At 46.9% G+C, this 18,920-nt stretch overlaps 1 protein-coding gene and 1 pseudogene across 1 annotated transcript in view; one reads left to right on the forward strand and one right to left on the reverse strand.

Moving 5' to 3' along the window:
- TBC1D8 (TBC1 domain family member 8) overlaps positions 1-18,920 on the forward strand; it is a 104,427-nt gene that overhangs the window by 23,414 nt on the left and 62,093 nt on the right. Inside the window, exon 2 of the mRNA XM_049785141.1 lies at positions 18,596-18,706. Within this exon, the coding sequence (XP_049641098.1) occupies positions 18,596-18,706 (111 nt within the window). The remainder of the gene's footprint in view (positions 1-18,595; positions 18,707-18,920) is intronic.
- Positions 4,676-5,378, reverse strand: LOC126024676 (protein tyrosine phosphatase type IVA 1-like; annotated as a pseudogene).

Consider the following 18,920-nt stretch of genomic DNA (forward strand, 5'->3'; position numbering starts at 1 on the left):
ATAATCTCTGTGCAGATGGGCTGGTCCTCTAGCCTCTCAATACTTTGTAGGCCCCAAGCACGTTTACATGTGCCTGATGTGAGATGGAACCAATGTTCCGGTATGCTTTCATACGGCCCATAACATCTCTCTTCCTAATTGGATGCAAAATTGGCAGTCCTCACTGGCATTTTCAAAGGCTAGCTGCCTTATCAGATGTTGCTGGGTCTCTTTTCTTCTCACTTGCACTGCATCTGTTAATCTTGCTATAAGTTGGGTATAAGGTCCTATGACTCCCTGGACATTTTTTATGTAGCTGCCCTTGAATTCTGATTCCGCATCCATCCTCTCCCCTGTGCCCAATGCTATCTCTTGGACATGTGTTAGAATGGTACAAGGCAGGGCAGCTTGCTTTTTGTTTCTTTCATATTTCCCTCCCTATCAGATGTCATGTGAATCAGACCCCATACAATCTCCTGCCAGGTTGACCTAGGGTGTGCAGTTTGATCGTGGCCTCATCACTATTCCACATCTTCTACTGCAAGTACTGGGAAAGACTCAGGCATGCTCTACCAGTGGTCCTCAAACTACAGCCTACAGGCCACATATTGTACTTGTTCCTGTTTTGTTTCTTCACTTCAAAATAAGATATATGCAGTGTGCATGGGAATTTGTTTATAATTTTTTACTAGAGTTCGGTTCCTCCAACAGTCTGAGAGACAGTGAACTGGCCCCCTGTTTAAAAAGTTTGAGGACCACTGCTCTAGCCATTGCTTGAAAATGTTGGGAGGTCAAAAGTGCACTTTTAGGGGCCAGAGCAGTGGTGAAAGTGGTAAGGCATCTCCCTTGCCCGCGCTAGCCTAGGATGGGCCGCGGTTTGATCCCCTGGCATCCCATATGGTCCCCTAAGCCAGGAGCAATTTCTGAGTGCATAGCCAGGAGTAACCCCTGAGCGTCACTGGGTGTGGCTGAACCCCCCCAATATATATATATATATATGTGTGTGTGTGTGTGTGTGTGTGTGTATGTATATATATGTATGTATGTATAAAGTGCACTTATAATTTAACCAGTTAAATATTCCTTACAATATGGAGATGTGCAAAAAAAAAAAACTTGTAAAAATGGGGCCGGCATGGTGGCGCTAGAGGTAAGGTGCCTGCCTTGCCTGTGCTAGACTAGGACGGACCACAGTTTGATCCCCCGGTGTCCCATATGGTTCCCCAAGCCAGGAGTGACTTCTGAGCACATAGCCAGGAGTAACCCTGAGCGTCACCAGGTGTGGCCCAAAAACCAAAAAAAAAAACCAAAACCAATATGGAGAAGTGGCAGCGTAGAAAGCAAAAGCCTTTTTAAAATGTCCAACTGAATTTATTTTTAGCCTTTGGTATGGTGGAAGTTCACAAGGCCTAGATTTTCTGTGTTCTGACCTTATCCTATGCAGTGGGAAAGAATCTTCAGACTCGGCCACTGGTAGTATTTGAAATATTATATGTCCCTTGGTTGGGTTTGAGATCGGGCCTGAGTTTCTACTGCAAAGACTCCTCTCCCCTCTGATGGCATTTGTTCGATGGAATTCTCCTGTGTTGGGGAATGGGAATAACACTCCCCATTGGATTTGACCCTGGTTTTTCAGGAGGAGCTCTCTTCTTTCTAGACATAGGCACAGGGGGTGCTGGGAGGGTCATATTCACAGTTAAATTAGGTCTGATCTCCCCTCCTGGGAGGTGGGCCCAAGAGGAGCTGAGGGGGTAATATTTTTAATTAATTTGGTAATTATGGTATTGTTTCTTTTCAACATTATTTGTATGTATATATTCCAGCAGATCATCCCCCAATAACACAAGTAACAGAAGAATCAGGTAAAAATTTTTCATTAACAACTAAGAGACAAACATAGATTTAATGCACTTTGGGATTAGGACCTTAATCCATGAAGGGATTATAGCTTTGATCCACAGAATCACGATTTGGATTTCACAAAAGATTGTTACTCGCTACTTTGTCCCTATTCCAGGCACCAACTATCAGGGTCAAACAAAACCCAATCAAGACAGGATTGGAAACAGACTTTAATTGAGGGAGAGATGAAGCAGGGAAGCTGGGACCTTACAGCCAAACCCCTAGGCTGAGAGAGGAAGGAAGAGGGCCAAGGTTGGGACGAGGGCAAGGAGTCAGCCAGGGAAAGGACCAGAGAAAAGGGAATAGTAGGAGAAGCTGCAAAAGACAACAGGAGCAGAGTCCAGCAAACAGTTTCTCCAGCAATTTAGCAGCGACCATCCAGCAGGAGCAACCCAGCAGGGTCCAAGTCCCACTTCCTGCATGTCAGCCTGAGACTTATAAACCGCTGTGGGCCAACTGCCCCCATGCAGCAATTACAAAGAACACCCCCTAACTGACATCTTAACCCTTAAACTGACAGGAGCCCTTTTATGTCTGATCAGGGGCCATAAGAGTCTCTGTTTCGGGGCCGGGCGGTGGTGCTAAAGGTAAGGTGCCTGCCTTGCCTGCGCTAGCCTTGGACGGACCGCGGTTCGATCCCCTGGTGTCCCATATGGTCCCCCAAGCCAGGAGCAACTTCTGAGCACATAGCCAGGAGTAACCCCTGAGCATTACCGGGTGTGGCCCAAAAATCAAAAAAAAAAAAAAAAAAGAGTCTCTGTTCCCATATATATATATATATCATATTTTCCGATGTATAAGACGACTGGGCATATAAAATGACCCCCTACTTTTCCTATTAAAATATAGGGCTTGGGGGTTGGAGAGATAGCATGGAGGTAAAGCATTTTTGCCTTGCATGCAGAAGGGTGGTGGTTCAAATTCTGGCGACCCATATGGTCCCCCAAACCTGCCAGGAGTGATTTCTGAGCATAGAGCCAGGAGTAACCCCTGAGCACTGCTGGGTGTGACCCAAAATCAAACAAAAAAAAAATAGGGTTTGGGCTATATCCGCCTTATAAGACTACCTCTCTTTTAATGCATACCAAATGGAAATTAAAAAATATAAGATTTGATTTTAGTATGGAGTGCCAGCGATCATTTTACATTTGTCATTTATAGTGAGTGACTGTGATTCTTTAATTGTGATCTACATTGAGAGCAGGGAGAGGGGGCTCCTCTGTGTCCCATAAAAGCTGAACAGAGGACTGAGCACCGGAAATCTGCATACCATCAATGACACCGGCTGGATGGGATGCAGCTCTCAGTAACTCAGCTCCTCTGTGTGCCCTGAAAGATGAATCAGGACAAGCAAGGGACTTGATGATGCCTGGCAGCTGGATGGGGTGCGGCAGTAAGAGGGGGGCGGATCACTCATTACTGAAGTTGGAGTAAGTTTCAGCATGCCATATACCGGCATATAAGAGGACCCCTGACTTTTAAGAAGTTTTTCATGGGTTAAAAAAGTCATTTTTTCTTGTTTTGTTTTTGTTTTGGGGTCACATTCAGCAGTGCTCAGGGATTACTCCTGGCTCTATGCTCAGAAATCGCTCAGAGGCTCAGGGGACCATATGGGATGCCGGGATTCAAACCAATGACCTTCTCTGCATGAAAAGCAAATGCTTTACCTCCATGCTATCTCTCCGGTTCCTAAAAAAGTCATCTTATCACTGGAAAATATGGTATATGTGTGTACATATGTGTTTATATATATGTATATATATTATATACAATACATTTTAATTTTTTACCCATTGTGGATATTAGGCATATCACATTAGTGCTGATGGCCCACTGTGTTTCTGCTGAGAAATCTGCTGAAAGATTATTTTTAGGGTTCCCTAGTACATAACGTGTTGTTTATCTTTTGCTAACTCGAAGATTCTATCTTTATCTTGTCATCAAATAATAGACAAATAAACACATTTGCTTCTGTACATTCTACAGATTTAAACTGGAGGTATAGACAGCAAAAATGAGATCTATAGAAAGATTAAATAATCATTGTAAGATTTGACTTTAAAAAACAAGTTACACAAACCTGATGTCTACTGATCTGAATGTGGGAGATGTAAACAGACAGAGCAGGCAAATAACTATGTCCTCTACTTTCTTTTTTCTTATTTTTTCTTTTTTTGGGCCACACTCAGTGACGCTCAAGGGTTATTCCTGGCTCTATGCCCAGAAGTCACTCCTGGCAATCTTGGGGGACCATATGGGACACCGGGGATCAAACCCAAATCTGTCCTGTGTCAGCTGCATGTAAGGCAAATGCCCTACCACTGTGCTATCGCCCAGCTCATGTGCCCTCTTCTTTCTATGTTTGAAATGACTGAAGGAATAAACCACAGATGGTCTAGTACCCTAGTTCCTAGGATTTTAGAAGTATGAGACTAAAAACATACAAGTATTGTGCTGAGTATTTTGGCACCTAATCTTTCTAAATTTCTTATATAGTGGGAAGAGTCTGGCCTGGGAACAGATTTAAAGATTTGACTCAAAAATGCTGCATGATTTCAGGTAAAGAATTGCTACAAAACGTAACATCTTAAATGCTGAACAGCAAGAATCTTTTTGCTTAGTGTCCAAATAGGTTGATAAGCCACATCCAGGGGATGCAGTTCTGTCAAGCTTATGACTGGTAAAACACTCTCATGGAAACCCTGAGACTTATTCACCAAGCCAACTTGTTGGCCAGAATGGACAATTTAGGTCCTGTCTCAAGTTCCATTTCCACGACAATGGCACCCCAGTTTTATTGAATGCAACAATTGTTTTTATGACCGTTGGGTCTTTGAAGCGCAGCTGCATTTTAGCAAGATATTTCTCCAAATACAAAAGTTGCTTGCTGTTAAAAGCTCCACACCATTTTGGTCTTATTAACTGTACTACTGCATCTTCCTATTTCATTCCACCTTCAATTAATGCTAGAGCAACAAGTAATAGAGCCCTCTCAAGGCTGCACCACAACGAACAGCGGTGCAATAACCAAGTTCTCTACAAAATTTAATTTTTACAAGACCTAACCAGTCATCAACAATCTGGTTGGATGGTGGCACACCATCATCAAAAGGCCAATTTAGGGGCTGGAGTGATAGTACAGTGATTGGGCGTTTGCCTTGCATGCAACTGACCTCTGTTTAATTTCTGGCATCCCATAGGGTCTTCTGAGCCTGCCAGAAGCAATTTCTGAGCACAGAGCCAGGAGTAACCCCTAAATGCCGATGGATGTGGCCCAAAAACCAAAGCTAAAAGGCCAATATAGAACATGGATGACTTCTTTTCCACAAGTGTAGTGTCATAAGTTGCTTCACAAACTCTTACTACTGTGGTGACTCCATATTTCTTCAGTTCCTCTATGAATTTGTTTAAGGTCACATTGGTTGGATTGTGTGGAATACGAAATCTCATGTTCTTGCATGTGACTTCCCAGGAGCTGGGCAGTTCATTCAAGCCATGTTAATTTAGTTTAAAAAACACTCAGAGTTATGAAAAATTAAAATATTGAATACAGAGAGGCCAGAGTGATAGCACAGTGGGTAGGACGTTTGCCTTGCACATGGTCATCCTGGTACTGACTTGGTTCAATCCCCAGCATCCCATGTGGTCCCTTAAGCCTGCCAGGAGCAATTTCTGAGCACAGAGCCAGAAGTAACTCTTGAGTGCCACTGTGTATGGCCCAAAAACAAATTGAATACAGAAATGATGCAAAGAAACTGGGTCTACTTCAATATACTCCACTTGAAATTCCCAGTGCTTTGAATATTGTAGTTGGAAGGACTGAGAAATGAACCTCCAACAAGAAGTAGCAATTCTTCAATCTAGTAAACCTGAGGCAATAGAAAGGAGATGCACTGAGGTTATCCCATCCAGGTCAGAATTCTTATTTTGTTTTTGATGTTTTGGTTTGGCCACAAAAAAAATGTGGGGGGGGGAGGGGGTTTTGGGCCACACCAGTTTGACGCTCAGGGGTTACTCTTGGCTATGTGCTCAGAAATTGCCCCTGGTGTGGGGGGGACCGTTTGGGACGTCGGAGGATCGAACCGTGGTCCATCCTAGGCTAGCACTTGCAAGGCAGATGCCTTACTTTTATCACCACCTCTCCGGCCCCAAGCTGGTATATTCTTCAGCTCTGAGCTTTGCAGACTGGGACAAAGCTCCGTGGTGGGGATTCTTGCCTTGCCTGTTTGAGTTTGATGACCTGAGTTTTATTCCTGTGAAAACAAAAAAAGCAGCTCGAAAACTTCTGTTTGAAAATATCTTGCTGGGGCTGGAGCGATAGCACAGTGGTCGGGTGTTTTGCCTTGCACGTGGAATGCTGGGATTGACCCGGTTCTATCCCCAGCATCCCATATGGTCCCCCGAGCCTGCCAGGAATGAAATCTGAGAACAGAGCCAGGAGTAGCCCCTGAGTGCCACTGGGTATGGCTTAAAAACAAACGAACAAAAATCTTTGTTCAGGTTTTCATTGTGCTTATTATCCACTTTTCTTCCAAGTTTGGTGAGCTTCCTTATAACCATTTTATTAACCTGTATTATTATTATTATTATTATTTTTTTGGTTTTTGGGCCACACCCGGTGACGCTCAGGGGTTACTCCTGGCTATGCGCTCAGAAGTCACTCCTGGCTTGGGGGACCATATGGGACGCCGGGGGATCGAACCACGGTTCATCCTAGGCTAGCGCAGGCAAGGCAGGCACCTTACCTCTAGCGCCACCGCCCGGCCCCGACCTATATTATTTTGTTGACTCTTTTTTTTTTTTTTTTTTTTTTGGTTTTTGGTTTTTGGGTCACACCCGGCAGCACTCAGGGCTTACTCCTGGCTCTGCACTCAGAAATCATTCCTGGCAGGCTCAGGGGACCATATGGGATGCTGGGATTCGAACCACCATCCGTCCTGTGTCTGCTGCATGCAAGACAAATGCCCTATTGCTGTACTATCTTTCTGACCCCTGCTTGACTCTATTTTTATGTATTAGGCAAAAAAGGATCTAAGCCCTGTGGAACTGGCCCATTGTAGAGCAATATTCCCTTTTAACCTTGCCTGAGCCCTTGGCAGCTTCTTCAACCTTTATACGTGTTGGAGCAACCTGATATTTTTCTTGCCATTTACTACTTACTAGTGTTCCAGGAACTGTTTGTTTAATTTTTTCACAGGACTTTGGCACAAAAAGGCATCCCGTGCACAGAGCAGAGTCAGGAGCTCTGTGCATTAGGTTGATTTGTGGCATCAGGTAGTGCTTCTCACTTGGCAGTGCTGCTGAGAGGTTTTGGTTTGGGGTCTGGGCCATGCCTGGTGGGACTTGGGGCTTATTCCTGGCTCTGTGCTCAAATGACTCTCCTGCTGGGAATTGGGGGAGTAGAATGCATGGGAAAACCAGCCTCTGTTCCAGCAGTGTGAGCAGAGTGTAGGGAGAGCGCAAGTCTGCCTTAGGTAGTGTCTGCACAGCCTCCTGTCCCTCTGGCTGATGCCTGGAGGTTGGCAAGTGGGTCTCTTCCCCCATTTGCAAGGGTGCAGGTGTTGCTGGATTGCTACTTTTGTGTGGAGTTATAAGGAAATGAGTTTGCACCTGCGTCTACAGGGCAGAGTTGAGCCTCAGCTACTCACGGCCTGAATGTGTCTTCCAAGTCAGATTTGGAGGACTCAATTCTCCTGGGGCTTGGGGTATATACCTGCTGGTGGCTACAGCCCCTCTTGTTCCTCAGGAAGACAGTATCCCTGCTGATGGTGGGGGCCTGTGTGGGGGCCCATGTGGGGGCAAGGGGTTCTAACATAACCACACTCTTTTTTTCCTCTGCTCTGGATGTGGCAATGCTGTCAGTGTGTTCATTTGCTCCAGAGGAACCCTCCATGTGCCACTAGAGACGAATCTCAGCTCTTCCTATACTCGTTTGACCTGTGTCAGGAAAGATGTTCCAAGAGGGCTAAGTAGCCACTGTCCTTCTCAAGTTGTGTCCCGAGATGCGGGGATTGCGTGACCACATTCTGTCCTCCATTGCTTCCTTCCTGGTCTGTGACTGCGCCCTGGAGATGACTGCTGGCCCATAGCCATAGCGCTGGTCAGGAGCCACACAGGGGCAAGGAGGTTCAGCACTTCCTGGCTCCCAGGAATAGAGATGCTGGCATTTTCCTCAGGCTCTGGCTAGACTTGCCCACTTCTCTTGTCCTCCCTGAATTGAGGAGTGATCACACTCCTCTTTGATGGCCTGGCAGAGCAAAGGGCGGCATCTCAGCACACGGCCAGTGCAGGCTGAGACCTCCATGAATCCTTCTGATGGCAGAACCAAAGCACAGAGAACCCAGAAAGACACCCATTTCATAAGGGGAATAAGATTAATCACCAACACAGCCCTATGTCCTGTAATTGCTATACCACCGCCACTAAGTTGCAAGTCACTGAAAGGGACGTGGCAAGTGGCCGACTCGTGATTGGATTTCAAGATCAGGCTCCTGTAACAGATGGGGCTGAGGAACTGTGTCCTTTCTTGATGTTTTATTCAGGGGATTACTTGAACAAATGTTTATTCAGGGCCTGCCAGGAGCTAGGTACAACAGGTGTTGAATGTGATAAAGGATCCCTCTGTGTACTTGAAGACCAGACGTCCTGAGGTTGTAAACAGCTAACATTTAGTTGGAGCGAGTTAGATCTGATCTGCCACCAGAAGACTGTTACCAAGGGCAGTCTCGGAGTGAGCATCCGAAATAACTGTGGCTGTGAGCCAAGGCAGTAAAGGGTGTAATGAGCACCCACACTCGGGCCAGTCTCTTTTCTCTACCGAGGGTCCCCCGTCTTAGAGGGAAGCTTCTAAGAGATGCCAGAGAGACACGAAGCCCACTCCCTGCTACTCTCTGCCAACAAGGCCGATGGCTCAGTACCAGGGCTCATGTGTGGCTTAGCCTCTCTGCTGGGCACACTGGGATCATCTCTGGTTAACATTCAGAGTTCAGGAGGTGCAGGGTTCGGTGCAGGCCTTATGTGTCCTCCCCTTGTACCAACTCCTCAGCCATCTAATTTTTAATTTTTTTCCCCCTAACCCCAGCCATCTAATTTCTATAACGGAAGTGTTTTCCTATTGTTATGAAGAAGAAAAGTAGATTGCTTTAGGAAGCAAATGGAGACTAGATGTGTCCTCCCCCTGTACCAACTTCCCAGCCACCTTCCGGAAGCTGGCAGTGCCAAGAGCCACAACCTTTTTCTTAGAGAGCCAAGTGGCCCGACACAGTGGTCTTTTGTTTGTTTGTTTTGGTTCTTGGGTCACACCTGGTGACATTCACGGGTTACTCCTGGCTATGCGCTCAGAAATCACTCCTGACTTGGGGGACCATATGGGATGCCAGGGGATCGAACCACAGTCTGTCCTAGGTTAGCATGTGCAAGGCAAACACCCTAATGCCTGCGCCACAGCTCTGGCTCCTATAGCAGTCATTTTAAGAGCTGCTTGTGGCTTCCGTATTGCAGTTCCCATAACTCAGTGAGTACAATGAAATGCACTGGCCCAGATACTTTTAAGACTTGCTTTCAGGCTTTCAGAGAGCCCTTTCTGTGGGGAGCTGGCAACAGAGGTGCATGTCTCCATTCTGCACCTTCTTGTTCACTGACTAACCCCTTTGACTTCTCTATTGATTTCCATTTTGCAATAGTGCTTGATTGTATTTATTTGTGTGTCTGTGTGGTCTTTGAGTGCCTGCAGGCTCCATTTCCTGCTCCTGTACTGAGCCATTAAAGGGAAGTGGAAGGTCGAGTGTGGCTAAAGAGGGCTAATGCTGTCAGGAGTAGATTGCTCCATATGCTGTGGAGGTGAGCCTTGTTAAGCAAGTCTAACAGCCTTGTATGAATAGCCAGCAGAATCCTCTGTACTTCATGTTCAGACTTGAGTTTATTTCCAGTGTGGAAATGGCATAGTCTAAATCTGTGTGTTAGAGAGGGGCCTTACAAACATTGTAGAATATAAGTTAAGTTCTCTTCTGGGTGCTTATATATTGTTCCCCAAATTTCTATAACTGAAGTGTTTTCTTTCTGTTATGAAGAAGAAAAGTAGATTGCTTTAGGAAGCAAATGGAGAGTAGATCTTGCTCTTGTGCTTGTTTTGTTTTGATGCTCAGGGGTTACTCTTGGCTCTACACGCAGTGATCTTTCCTGAGCAGTGTTTGGTGGATCATATGGGATGTTGGAGATCAAAATTAAGTTGACCACGTGCGAAGCAAATGCTCTTCCCACCATGCCATTACTCTGACCCTTAGATTTTGCATTTATTTTTGTTTTTGTTTTGTTTTGGGGACACACCCGGCAGCTCTCAGGGGTTACTCCTGGCTCTGCATACAGAAATCACCCCTGGCAGAGTCAGAGAACCATATCAGATGCTAGGTATCCAACCCACGTCGATTGCATTCAAGGCAAATGCCCTACAGTTGTACTATCATTCTGGCCCCAGATCTTGCATTCTTTTTTTGTTTGTTTGTTTTGTTTTGTTTTTGTTTTTGAGCCATACCCGGCAGTGCTCAGGGGCTACTCCTGGCTGTCTGCTCAGAAATAGCTCCTGGCAGGCATGGGGGACCATATGGGACACCGGGATTCGAACCAACTACCTTTGGTCCTAGATGGCTGCTTGCAAGGCAAATGCCGCTGTGCTATCTCTCCGGGCCCAGATCTTGCATTCTTTTTTTTTTTTGTTTTTGGTTTTTTGTTTTTGGGCCACACCCGGCGGTGCTCAGGGGTTACTCCTGGCTGTCTACTCAGAAATAGCTCCTGGCAGGCACGGGGGGACCATATGGGACACCGGGATTTGAACCAACCACCTTTGGTCCAGGATCGGCTGCTTGCAAGGCAAACGCCGCTGTGCTATCTCTCCAGGCTGGATCTTGCATTCTTAAGGAGCTGGAGTGGTGGCGCTAGAGGTAAGGTGTCTGCCTTGCAAGCACTGTCCTAAGACGAACTGTGGTTCCATCCCCCGGCGTTCCATATGGTCCCCAAAGCCAGAAGCAGTTTCTGAGTGCAGAGCCAGGAGTAACCCCTGAGAGTCACTGGGTGTGCCCCCCAAAAAAGAATGATTTTGGAAGATAATAACTGATTCTTTTTGTTTGTTTGTTTGTTTGTTTTGTTTTTGGGTCACTCAGGGTTACTCCTGGCTCTGCACTCAGAAATCACCCCTGGTAGGCACGAGGGAATTTTGGGATTCGAACCACCATTCAACGTGGATCAGCTGTTTGCAAGGCAAATGCCCTACAGTTGTGCTATCTCTCCAGACCCAATAACTGATTCTTGATGTGACTTTGCAAGGACAGATAAAACTTGTTGGACTTGTTAGAAATAGAACTTCAAAGTGATGAATTATTCATCTCAAACAGGAATTCTACTGTTACGGTGTAGAGGTGCATGTCCTCCAAGCTATTAAAGTGCCTGAAGTAGGCAGATCATTTTGCAAACAAAATTGAGAAATCAGAAATGTTTTGCCAAAAGATTTTTCTTATGGTGAAGTTGCAGAAATGGTTTCTGCTTTCTCTTTCTTTTTGTTTGTTTGTTTTGTTTTGTTTTGTTTTGTTTGGAGCCACACCTGGCGGTGTTAAGGACTTACTCCCAGAGAGCTCATGGGACCATATGGGGTGCTAGGGTTTGAACCTGCATTAGCCATAAGCTAGACAAAAGCCCTCCCTGCTGTATTATAGCTCTTGCCCCAACAGGTGGACAGTTTCTGTTGTGTCTTTTCTTTTCTTTTCTTTTTTTTTTTTGAGGGGGGGAGGGGGCACACCTGGCAGCGCTCAGGGGTTACTCCTGGCTCTACATTCAGAAATTGCTCTTGGCAGGCTCGGGGTACCATCGGGATGCCGGGAGTCAAACTGGAGTCATTCCTGGTCGGCCACATGCAAGGCAAACACCCAACTACTGTGCCATCATTCGGGCACCTGTTCTGTTTGTTTTCATTAGGGTCATTACAGTGTCGTTCATTTCAGGACTTATTTTTTTCTTGACTTCATGCATTTGGAGACAATTCTGAGTCTTCAAGTGTTTCCCAAAGTGGGTGACAGCCCAGAGTGGAATGTTCTAGTGATGGGGGCTGAGATTACTTCCTGCCACTTTACTGTAAGGAAGTAAATTAGGCCTAACAAATCTGGGAACATTAGGGTTAGAGGCATGAATTGTGAAGGAGGAAAATTCAAAATTAAAGTAAATCTTGGGGCTGGAGCAAGAGCACAATGGGGAGGGCATTTGCCTTACACACAGCCAACCGGGTTCAATCCACGATGTCCTATACGGTCCCCTGACTACTGCCAAGAGTAATTTCTGAGTGTAGAGCCAGGAGTAACCCCTGAGCATCTCTGGATATGGGTTCCCCCTAAAAACTGCAATCTTTTTCTTTTAAGACTTTTTAATATTGAATCACCATGAATTACAGAGCTACAAAGTGATTCGGGAATGAGTTTCAGGCACACAATATTACAACACCAGTCACTTCACCAGTGTCCACTTCCCATCACTAATGTTCTTGGTGTTCCTCATGTCCCTCAGCCTGCCTCTGTGACAGACACTTTTTCCTTTTTCCTCTTTCCCTTCTTCCCCTCTCCCCCCATTTTAGACACTGAGGTTTACAACACTGTTACTAAGAGGGTGTTATGCTTGTCACTTGACTACTTTTCAGCACCTAGCCCTGGTCCAGGACTAGGTCCAGTAACCATGCCCCACTGTCATTATAAACAAGTCTTAAAGAAGAAGGAGAACACATTAGGAACAACTTGGATGAACCTTGAGGAGATGCTAAGTGAACAACAACAAACGCCATGACAGCACAGATTGAAGAAAGCAGACGGTGGTTGTTAGGATACAAGAGGGTCTGAGGAGGTGCTAGTGGAATTTCACCCTGCAGGATGTTCCCAGTATCCCCATGCCCAGTGCAGCGCCTCTGCGGAACACAGATCCTGCACACTTGGGTCTCACTTCTTCCGCACTTTATCATGAAGTTCCAGCAACAGGAGCAGGTCAGAGCTAGGATTTGGCGAGTCTGGCCTTTTGTTTCCTCGCTTTTCATTTCTACCTCTCTCCCATCCTGTCCTGGCAGTCACACTGTTGGTGTGGCCTCCCTGAAGTCACATGCCTGCGCTGTGGGGCTTGCCAGGGGCACAGGTATGCTGGGTTGTCTCCCGCCTCCAGCCTTGACCATCCCTTCCCTAGGAGAATTTGAGTATCTTGGGGTCTGCACGGCCTTCCTGCCGGAGACCCGCAATAGACCAGGAGCTGGTGGACATGTGGAGCCTTTCCACACTCGCCGTAGCATGTGGACAGCAGGGCCAGCCTAGCTTGGCCTTGGTTGCCCCAGGGACACTAGGATACCCCTTCTTGCTGTCCTGTGTTTGGAGCCTCATGTTACCCACCTTGGAGGAGGCTCAGTCCCCCAAGGCCTGTGTTTCAGGTTGAGCCAGAGCAGGAGTGTGGTTGCCCTCCAGCCACAACATGTGGGCTGACAGGTGACAGCAAGGGAAGCAGCCTGGGTCTGGAGCACAGCCCTGTGCAGAGCATTGATGATCAATTTGTCCTCAGAAAACCAGAGTGAGGGAAAGTCGAACAGCCACTGCGGGAGTCTTTGTCACAGACCTGTGAGCTGAGCCTCCTGTCAAGGGCAGCTTTCACCCACGGCACAGCTCTTCTGCCTTCCCTCTGTCCACCCCATCGGGGTGGGTCTGGAGTTAAGACAGAAACAAGCAGAAAGATCTCCAACTCCAGCACCTGCTGATTAGAGATAACAGCCTCTTCTGCCCTTGCCTGGCTTCCTGAGAAAGCAAAGGGTCATTGTGTGTCTGTCCTTGTTTCTGGGAATCTGGGACACCCATGGCTGCCAGGCCAGACCCAGAGAACCAGCACCTCATGGAGCTCTGGGAACTCTACCCTGACTTCTCTTTGCTCACAAGCTCCCATTGTGACCAGGGCCCACCATGGCCCCATGACATGCATGTGGCTGCCACATTGTCTACTTGGTTCCAGAGGTGAGCCCAGGCCAGGGCCAGGGCTGGAGCCTCCAACTTGATCTTGTTGACCAGTGATCATGCTGAAAATAGCCCCTTCAGCTCCTGGGCCCATAAGGATTTGTGGGAATCATGAAAGCATCACACTAATAGGTGTCTGGAATAGCAGAAAGATTCTTTGTGAAGAAAACACGCAGTCACGTTGGGAGGGAGCCCTGTTCCCAGAGGCCCGGCTCTCCCACTGAGCAGGGAGCCTCTGAGTTTCTCTCGTCCTCTTCATGAGCCAACTTCCTTGGACCCTGACTCTGCCAGGTGGCTGAGCACAGGCCTGGGGACACAGCAGTGCTCTTGGGTGCAAGTTCACAGATGACTTTTCTTCCTGAATTTCATTTCTCATTTTGGGTTTCCTACTGAACTCTCTCAACTCTGCTTCCCCGTTTCACATCTTCTCTGCGACCTCCCCCCTTTGTCTCCTGCTTCATTTGTCCTGGTCCTTGGATGACCCGTGTCACCCCTAACCCTTGCCTCTGTCCAGGGAGGGTCTGCAGGGACACTAACTGTTACCCTTTGGTGTTTGCAGTTTGGTGAAGTTCATCAGCTGCTCTCTCTATCCCAGCACAGCTGTTATCCAGCGGTGTTGATGGGGATGTGGGGATCAATCCGAGAATGAGTGCTGCTTGCTCTATGCAGAACCCACCTGCACGAGGCCTGTTCCAAGCTCTTTGTGGTCTTTTGACTCCATGATCAGCATCCATCCCTCTCTGTGGCCCACAGCCGAGGGAGTCGACAGTGTCTGTATCAGAGGCTTTGCTGGGGAAGCATATGAGCAGCCCCGTGAAGGTTGGAGGGGTGGGGGGCCCGCATGCAGTGCCTGATTTCATGCATGGGAAGGTCTCTGAGTAGAAATTTTATTTTATTTTATTGAAATTTAGGCCACACCCATCAGTGCTCAAGGGGGTTCTTCCTGGCTCTGCACTCAGAAATCACTCCTGGCAGGCTCAGTGAATTTTATATATCTTCCTCATGTAGGCATCATCAGTTATGGCCTGCTCTCTAACACCCTGCCCGCTTGGGGGGTTGGGGGGCTGGTGTTTAATGTGTGTGCAGTGGTGTTAGAAGTATAAAGAAAAGAGCTAAAGTTCTAGCTTCTGTCCCTGACTTACTCTATCCACACAGCACATAGGTGTAAAATCACCCCACGTGCTGTATCTGCAACACAGGTGAATGAGTCTTAATCAAGGTTGTGCGTGAAGTAATACAAATCAGGCTGAAAATAAAACATGTATGATCTGGCAATTTTCTACCTCATATTTCCAGCAAGCTGCCTTTTATTGAGTCCAGAGATCACTCCTGGTTGGAGCTGTAAGTGCAGAGTATGGACAGATAGCTCAGGCTATCCTGAGCCAATCCCGCCCTGGTTTCTATATAAGACAATGTTTGTTTTGGGTGAAACCAAGTTGTAAATAAACAGATACAAAGAAACCGGAGAAAATCTTGTTTTGGGTAAGGTATAACCTAACACATGGGGTTAAAGCAATGCTGAGGCAGGATTTGTGACTGAGCCCTTATTATTGAGGAATCCCCAGGTGTTTCCAAGTCAACTATGCAAAGGCCAAGAGTAAGGCAGAAGATACTCCTGGGACATTTTGCTGAGGGTTATAAGGTTCTCAGTTCTCAGGAACTGGGACTGGAAGTCCGTGTTTATATTCTTTTTTATTGCACAGAAGGGCATTGGGGTAGACAGGGTAATGGCTCTGCCTGTGTTTGAGGGAGTTCTTGTTGCAGAGGGAAGGTGGAAGTGTTCACTTTGGCCACGATGTTCCCTGTGCTGTGGGGTGGGGAAGCCAGAGTAGCCCGAAGGGTTCAGTCTGAACACTGGCGCTGAGTGGGAAGGGCTGTGGCAAATAAAGAGGGACTCTCACACTGGTGCCGGAGAGATAGCATTTGCCTTGCATGCAGAAGGACGGTGGTTCAAATCCCAGCATCCCATATGGTCCCCCAAGCCTGCCAGGAGTGATTTCTGAGCATAGAGAGCCAGGAGTGGCTCCTGAGAGCTGCCGGGGTGTGACCCAAAAACCAAAAAAAAAAAAAAAAGACCCTCACAAGAGCAGCCATCTGCGAAGAAGTATGCCTCTGCCAGATACCTGCTTTTACCCAGTGGCTCTCCTCTTCACCTTCTAGTCTGATCCTTTTGTTTTAGTGACAACAGAAGGCTTCTGAGTGAGGGTATATATGGCTCAGCCTTAGAGCTGCCCAGTATCATCCCTAATGCCACAGACAAAACCAAGAGCTAAGTAAGCCAGTGAAGGAGGAGATGGTGCCCAGGGCCTGAGCAAGGCCCAGGTTTTGACCCTGGCAGGTCCAGAGCGACAGTGTATGCCCAGACCAGAGAACCAGATACCACCATCACTAGTTCCAGCAACCAAGAGCTCAGTGAAGGTTTTGTGATAGGTTTTCACAGTAGTTCTGCATGTGTCCATGCTCCCCTGGCCTCATTCTGCCTCATTCATGAGTATGGTGTCACCATCACTTCTCCTTTTGGCTGGTACCACTTCTCCCCTTGCAGTGTTTGGTGGTCGGTGTTTTGGGGAGGCTGTTGACGTGCAGCAAAGCCCCACCCAGCTAGCTTGTTAGGGAATGGCCAAGGGCAGCTGTTGGTCTGTAGTTTGTGGGTATTACAGACTTAGAAAATGCTTGAGAAAGCCTTTGTTTCTGTCAGAAACTGTGGGGTGGGGGGGGACAGTCACTTCCCCTCAGCCTCATCCCTCCACATCCCTCCGGCCTGCCATCTTCTTTGTGGGCATAGCTTATGAATTATTGGTTCAGTTTTTTTTTAATAGATAAACACCGATTCAGACAACTCACTTCATCATGAGAGTTTTGGTTATTTGTGTCTCATAAGAAATTAGTTCAATTTATATAAGCTGTCAAATTGACGTGCCTACTGTTGCTCCTCATAGATTTCCTTTATTAAACTTTTAGTCATACAGGGAACCAATAATGATGATGCCTCTCTTATTTCTGATATTGGTGTTTATATCTTTTCTCCTTTTCATTTTGATAACGTAAATTTAGATATTTCAAAATTTCTGTTAAGATTTGTTCTTCCTGGGATCCGGAGAGATAGCACACCGGTAAGGTGTTTGCCTTGCAGGCAGCTGACCCAGGATGGACCCAGGTTCAATCTCCGGCATCCAGTATGGTCCCCAGAGCCTGTCAAACATAATTTTTTGTTTGTTGGTTGGTTTATTTTTGAGCCACACCCAGTAACGCTCAGGGGTTATTCCTGGCTCTGCACTCAAAAATTGCTCCTGGCTCTGGGGACCATATGGGATGCAGGGGGATTGAACCTCGGTCAGTTCAGTGTCAGCAGCGTGCAAGGCAAATGCCCTACCGCTGCATTATCACTCCAGCTCCTGTCAGGAGTGATTTCTGAGCACAGAACCAGGAGTAACTCTTGAGTGCTATTGGGAGTGGATCATAAAAAAAAAAGAGAGAGAGAGAGAGAGAGGTGTTTGTTCTTCCTAAGAGAGACAGTACTGAGGTTAAGGTGAGGTTAAGGTGCTTGCTTTGCATTCCAGGGTTCAATTCCTGGCACCCCACCTGGTCCAGGTGTGGTCCCTAAGCACAGGAGTGGCCCCCAAAACAAAAAAACAATAAAATTGCTTTGTTGACCCACGTGTCAGTTAGAAGTATATTTAATCTCCATATTGTTGGGGATTTTACAGCTATCTCTCTGTGATTTATTTATAGCTTCTTTTTTTCTTTTCTTTTTTTGTTTGTTTTTGTTTGTTTGTTTTGGGTCACACCTAGTGGCTCTCAGGGCTTATTCTTGGCTCTGTGCTCAGAAATTGCTCCTGGCAGAGCCATATGGGATCTTGGGATTCGAACCACTGTCTGTCTTGAATCAGCTGCATGCAAGGCAAATGCCCTACCACCGTGCTATTTCTTCAGCCCCTATAGTTTCATTTTTTTTTATTTATTTATTTATTTATTTATTTATTTATTTATTTATTTATTTATTTATATTTTTGGGTCACACCCGCCAGCACTCAGGGGTTACTCCTGGCTTTACTCTCAGAAATCGCTCCTGGCAGGCTCGGAGGACCATATGGGATGCCAGGATTCGAACCACTGTCATTCTGCATTCAAGGCAAACGTCTTACCTCCATGCTATCTCTCCAGCCTCTATAGTTTCATTTTTATTACAATCTGAGAATATACTTGATTCTTTTAAACTGTTATAATATGCTCTGTGCTACTGACTATTTCATGCAGACTTGAGAGGAATCTTTAGATTCAGTTGATTGATAGCACTATTTGGGTCAAATACATTCTTATTGATTTTCTGTCTGTTTTATCTATCAATTGCTGAGAGAAAGCTCTCAAAATCCTCAAGTATAATATTTGGATTTCCTTTTCAGGCCCTGTGACTCAGTGGGTCTGTGGTGATGACAGGCCCCATGACTCAGGGTCCCTTTTTGACCAGAGGCCTCATGCTATGATGACAGGTGTGGCAGCACTGACCTGGGCTGTAGGTCACTTGCTCTGAATCCCATTCTCATTGCTGCTGACTGTAGCAGCAAACAGCCACCCTGCTCCACTGTTGAGGCCTGGCTCTGTGTCCGTAGAGGGTGGTGGGGAGCCTGAGCGTGGGGAACAGCTGCTATGACTGTACTCAGAGAGCCTCCTCTCCCCTTCTCTTTCCTTCCCTTCTGCAGGTCGCCTGGTTGGGGCTCTGGACGCAGTGCTGGACTCCAATGCTCGGGTTGCTCCATATAGAATTCTGCTTCAGGTTCCCGGCTCCCAGGTCTATTCTCCCATAGCATGTGGTGAGTTACTGAGCGGACCGGATGTTTACTGGGCCCTAGCCACGGGTGAGTTCTGTTTCCGCTGGATTCTTCCAGATCTTGTGGTCTCCGCATGCCCGGTGGCTGCATGATGGTGGTGTGTGAAGGCAACTCCTTGAAGCTCTTCTCCTGCACAGGCACAGAAAGCTCTGAGTGTGGCCCGTCCAGCTCAGCACGACACGCTTTTGAGTGGTGT

Source organism: Suncus etruscus, chromosome 12, assembly GCF_024139225.1.
Source record: "Suncus etruscus isolate mSunEtr1 chromosome 12, mSunEtr1.pri.cur, whole genome shotgun sequence".
Classification (NCBI taxonomy): Eukaryota; Metazoa; Chordata; class Mammalia; order Eulipotyphla; family Soricidae; genus Suncus; species Suncus etruscus.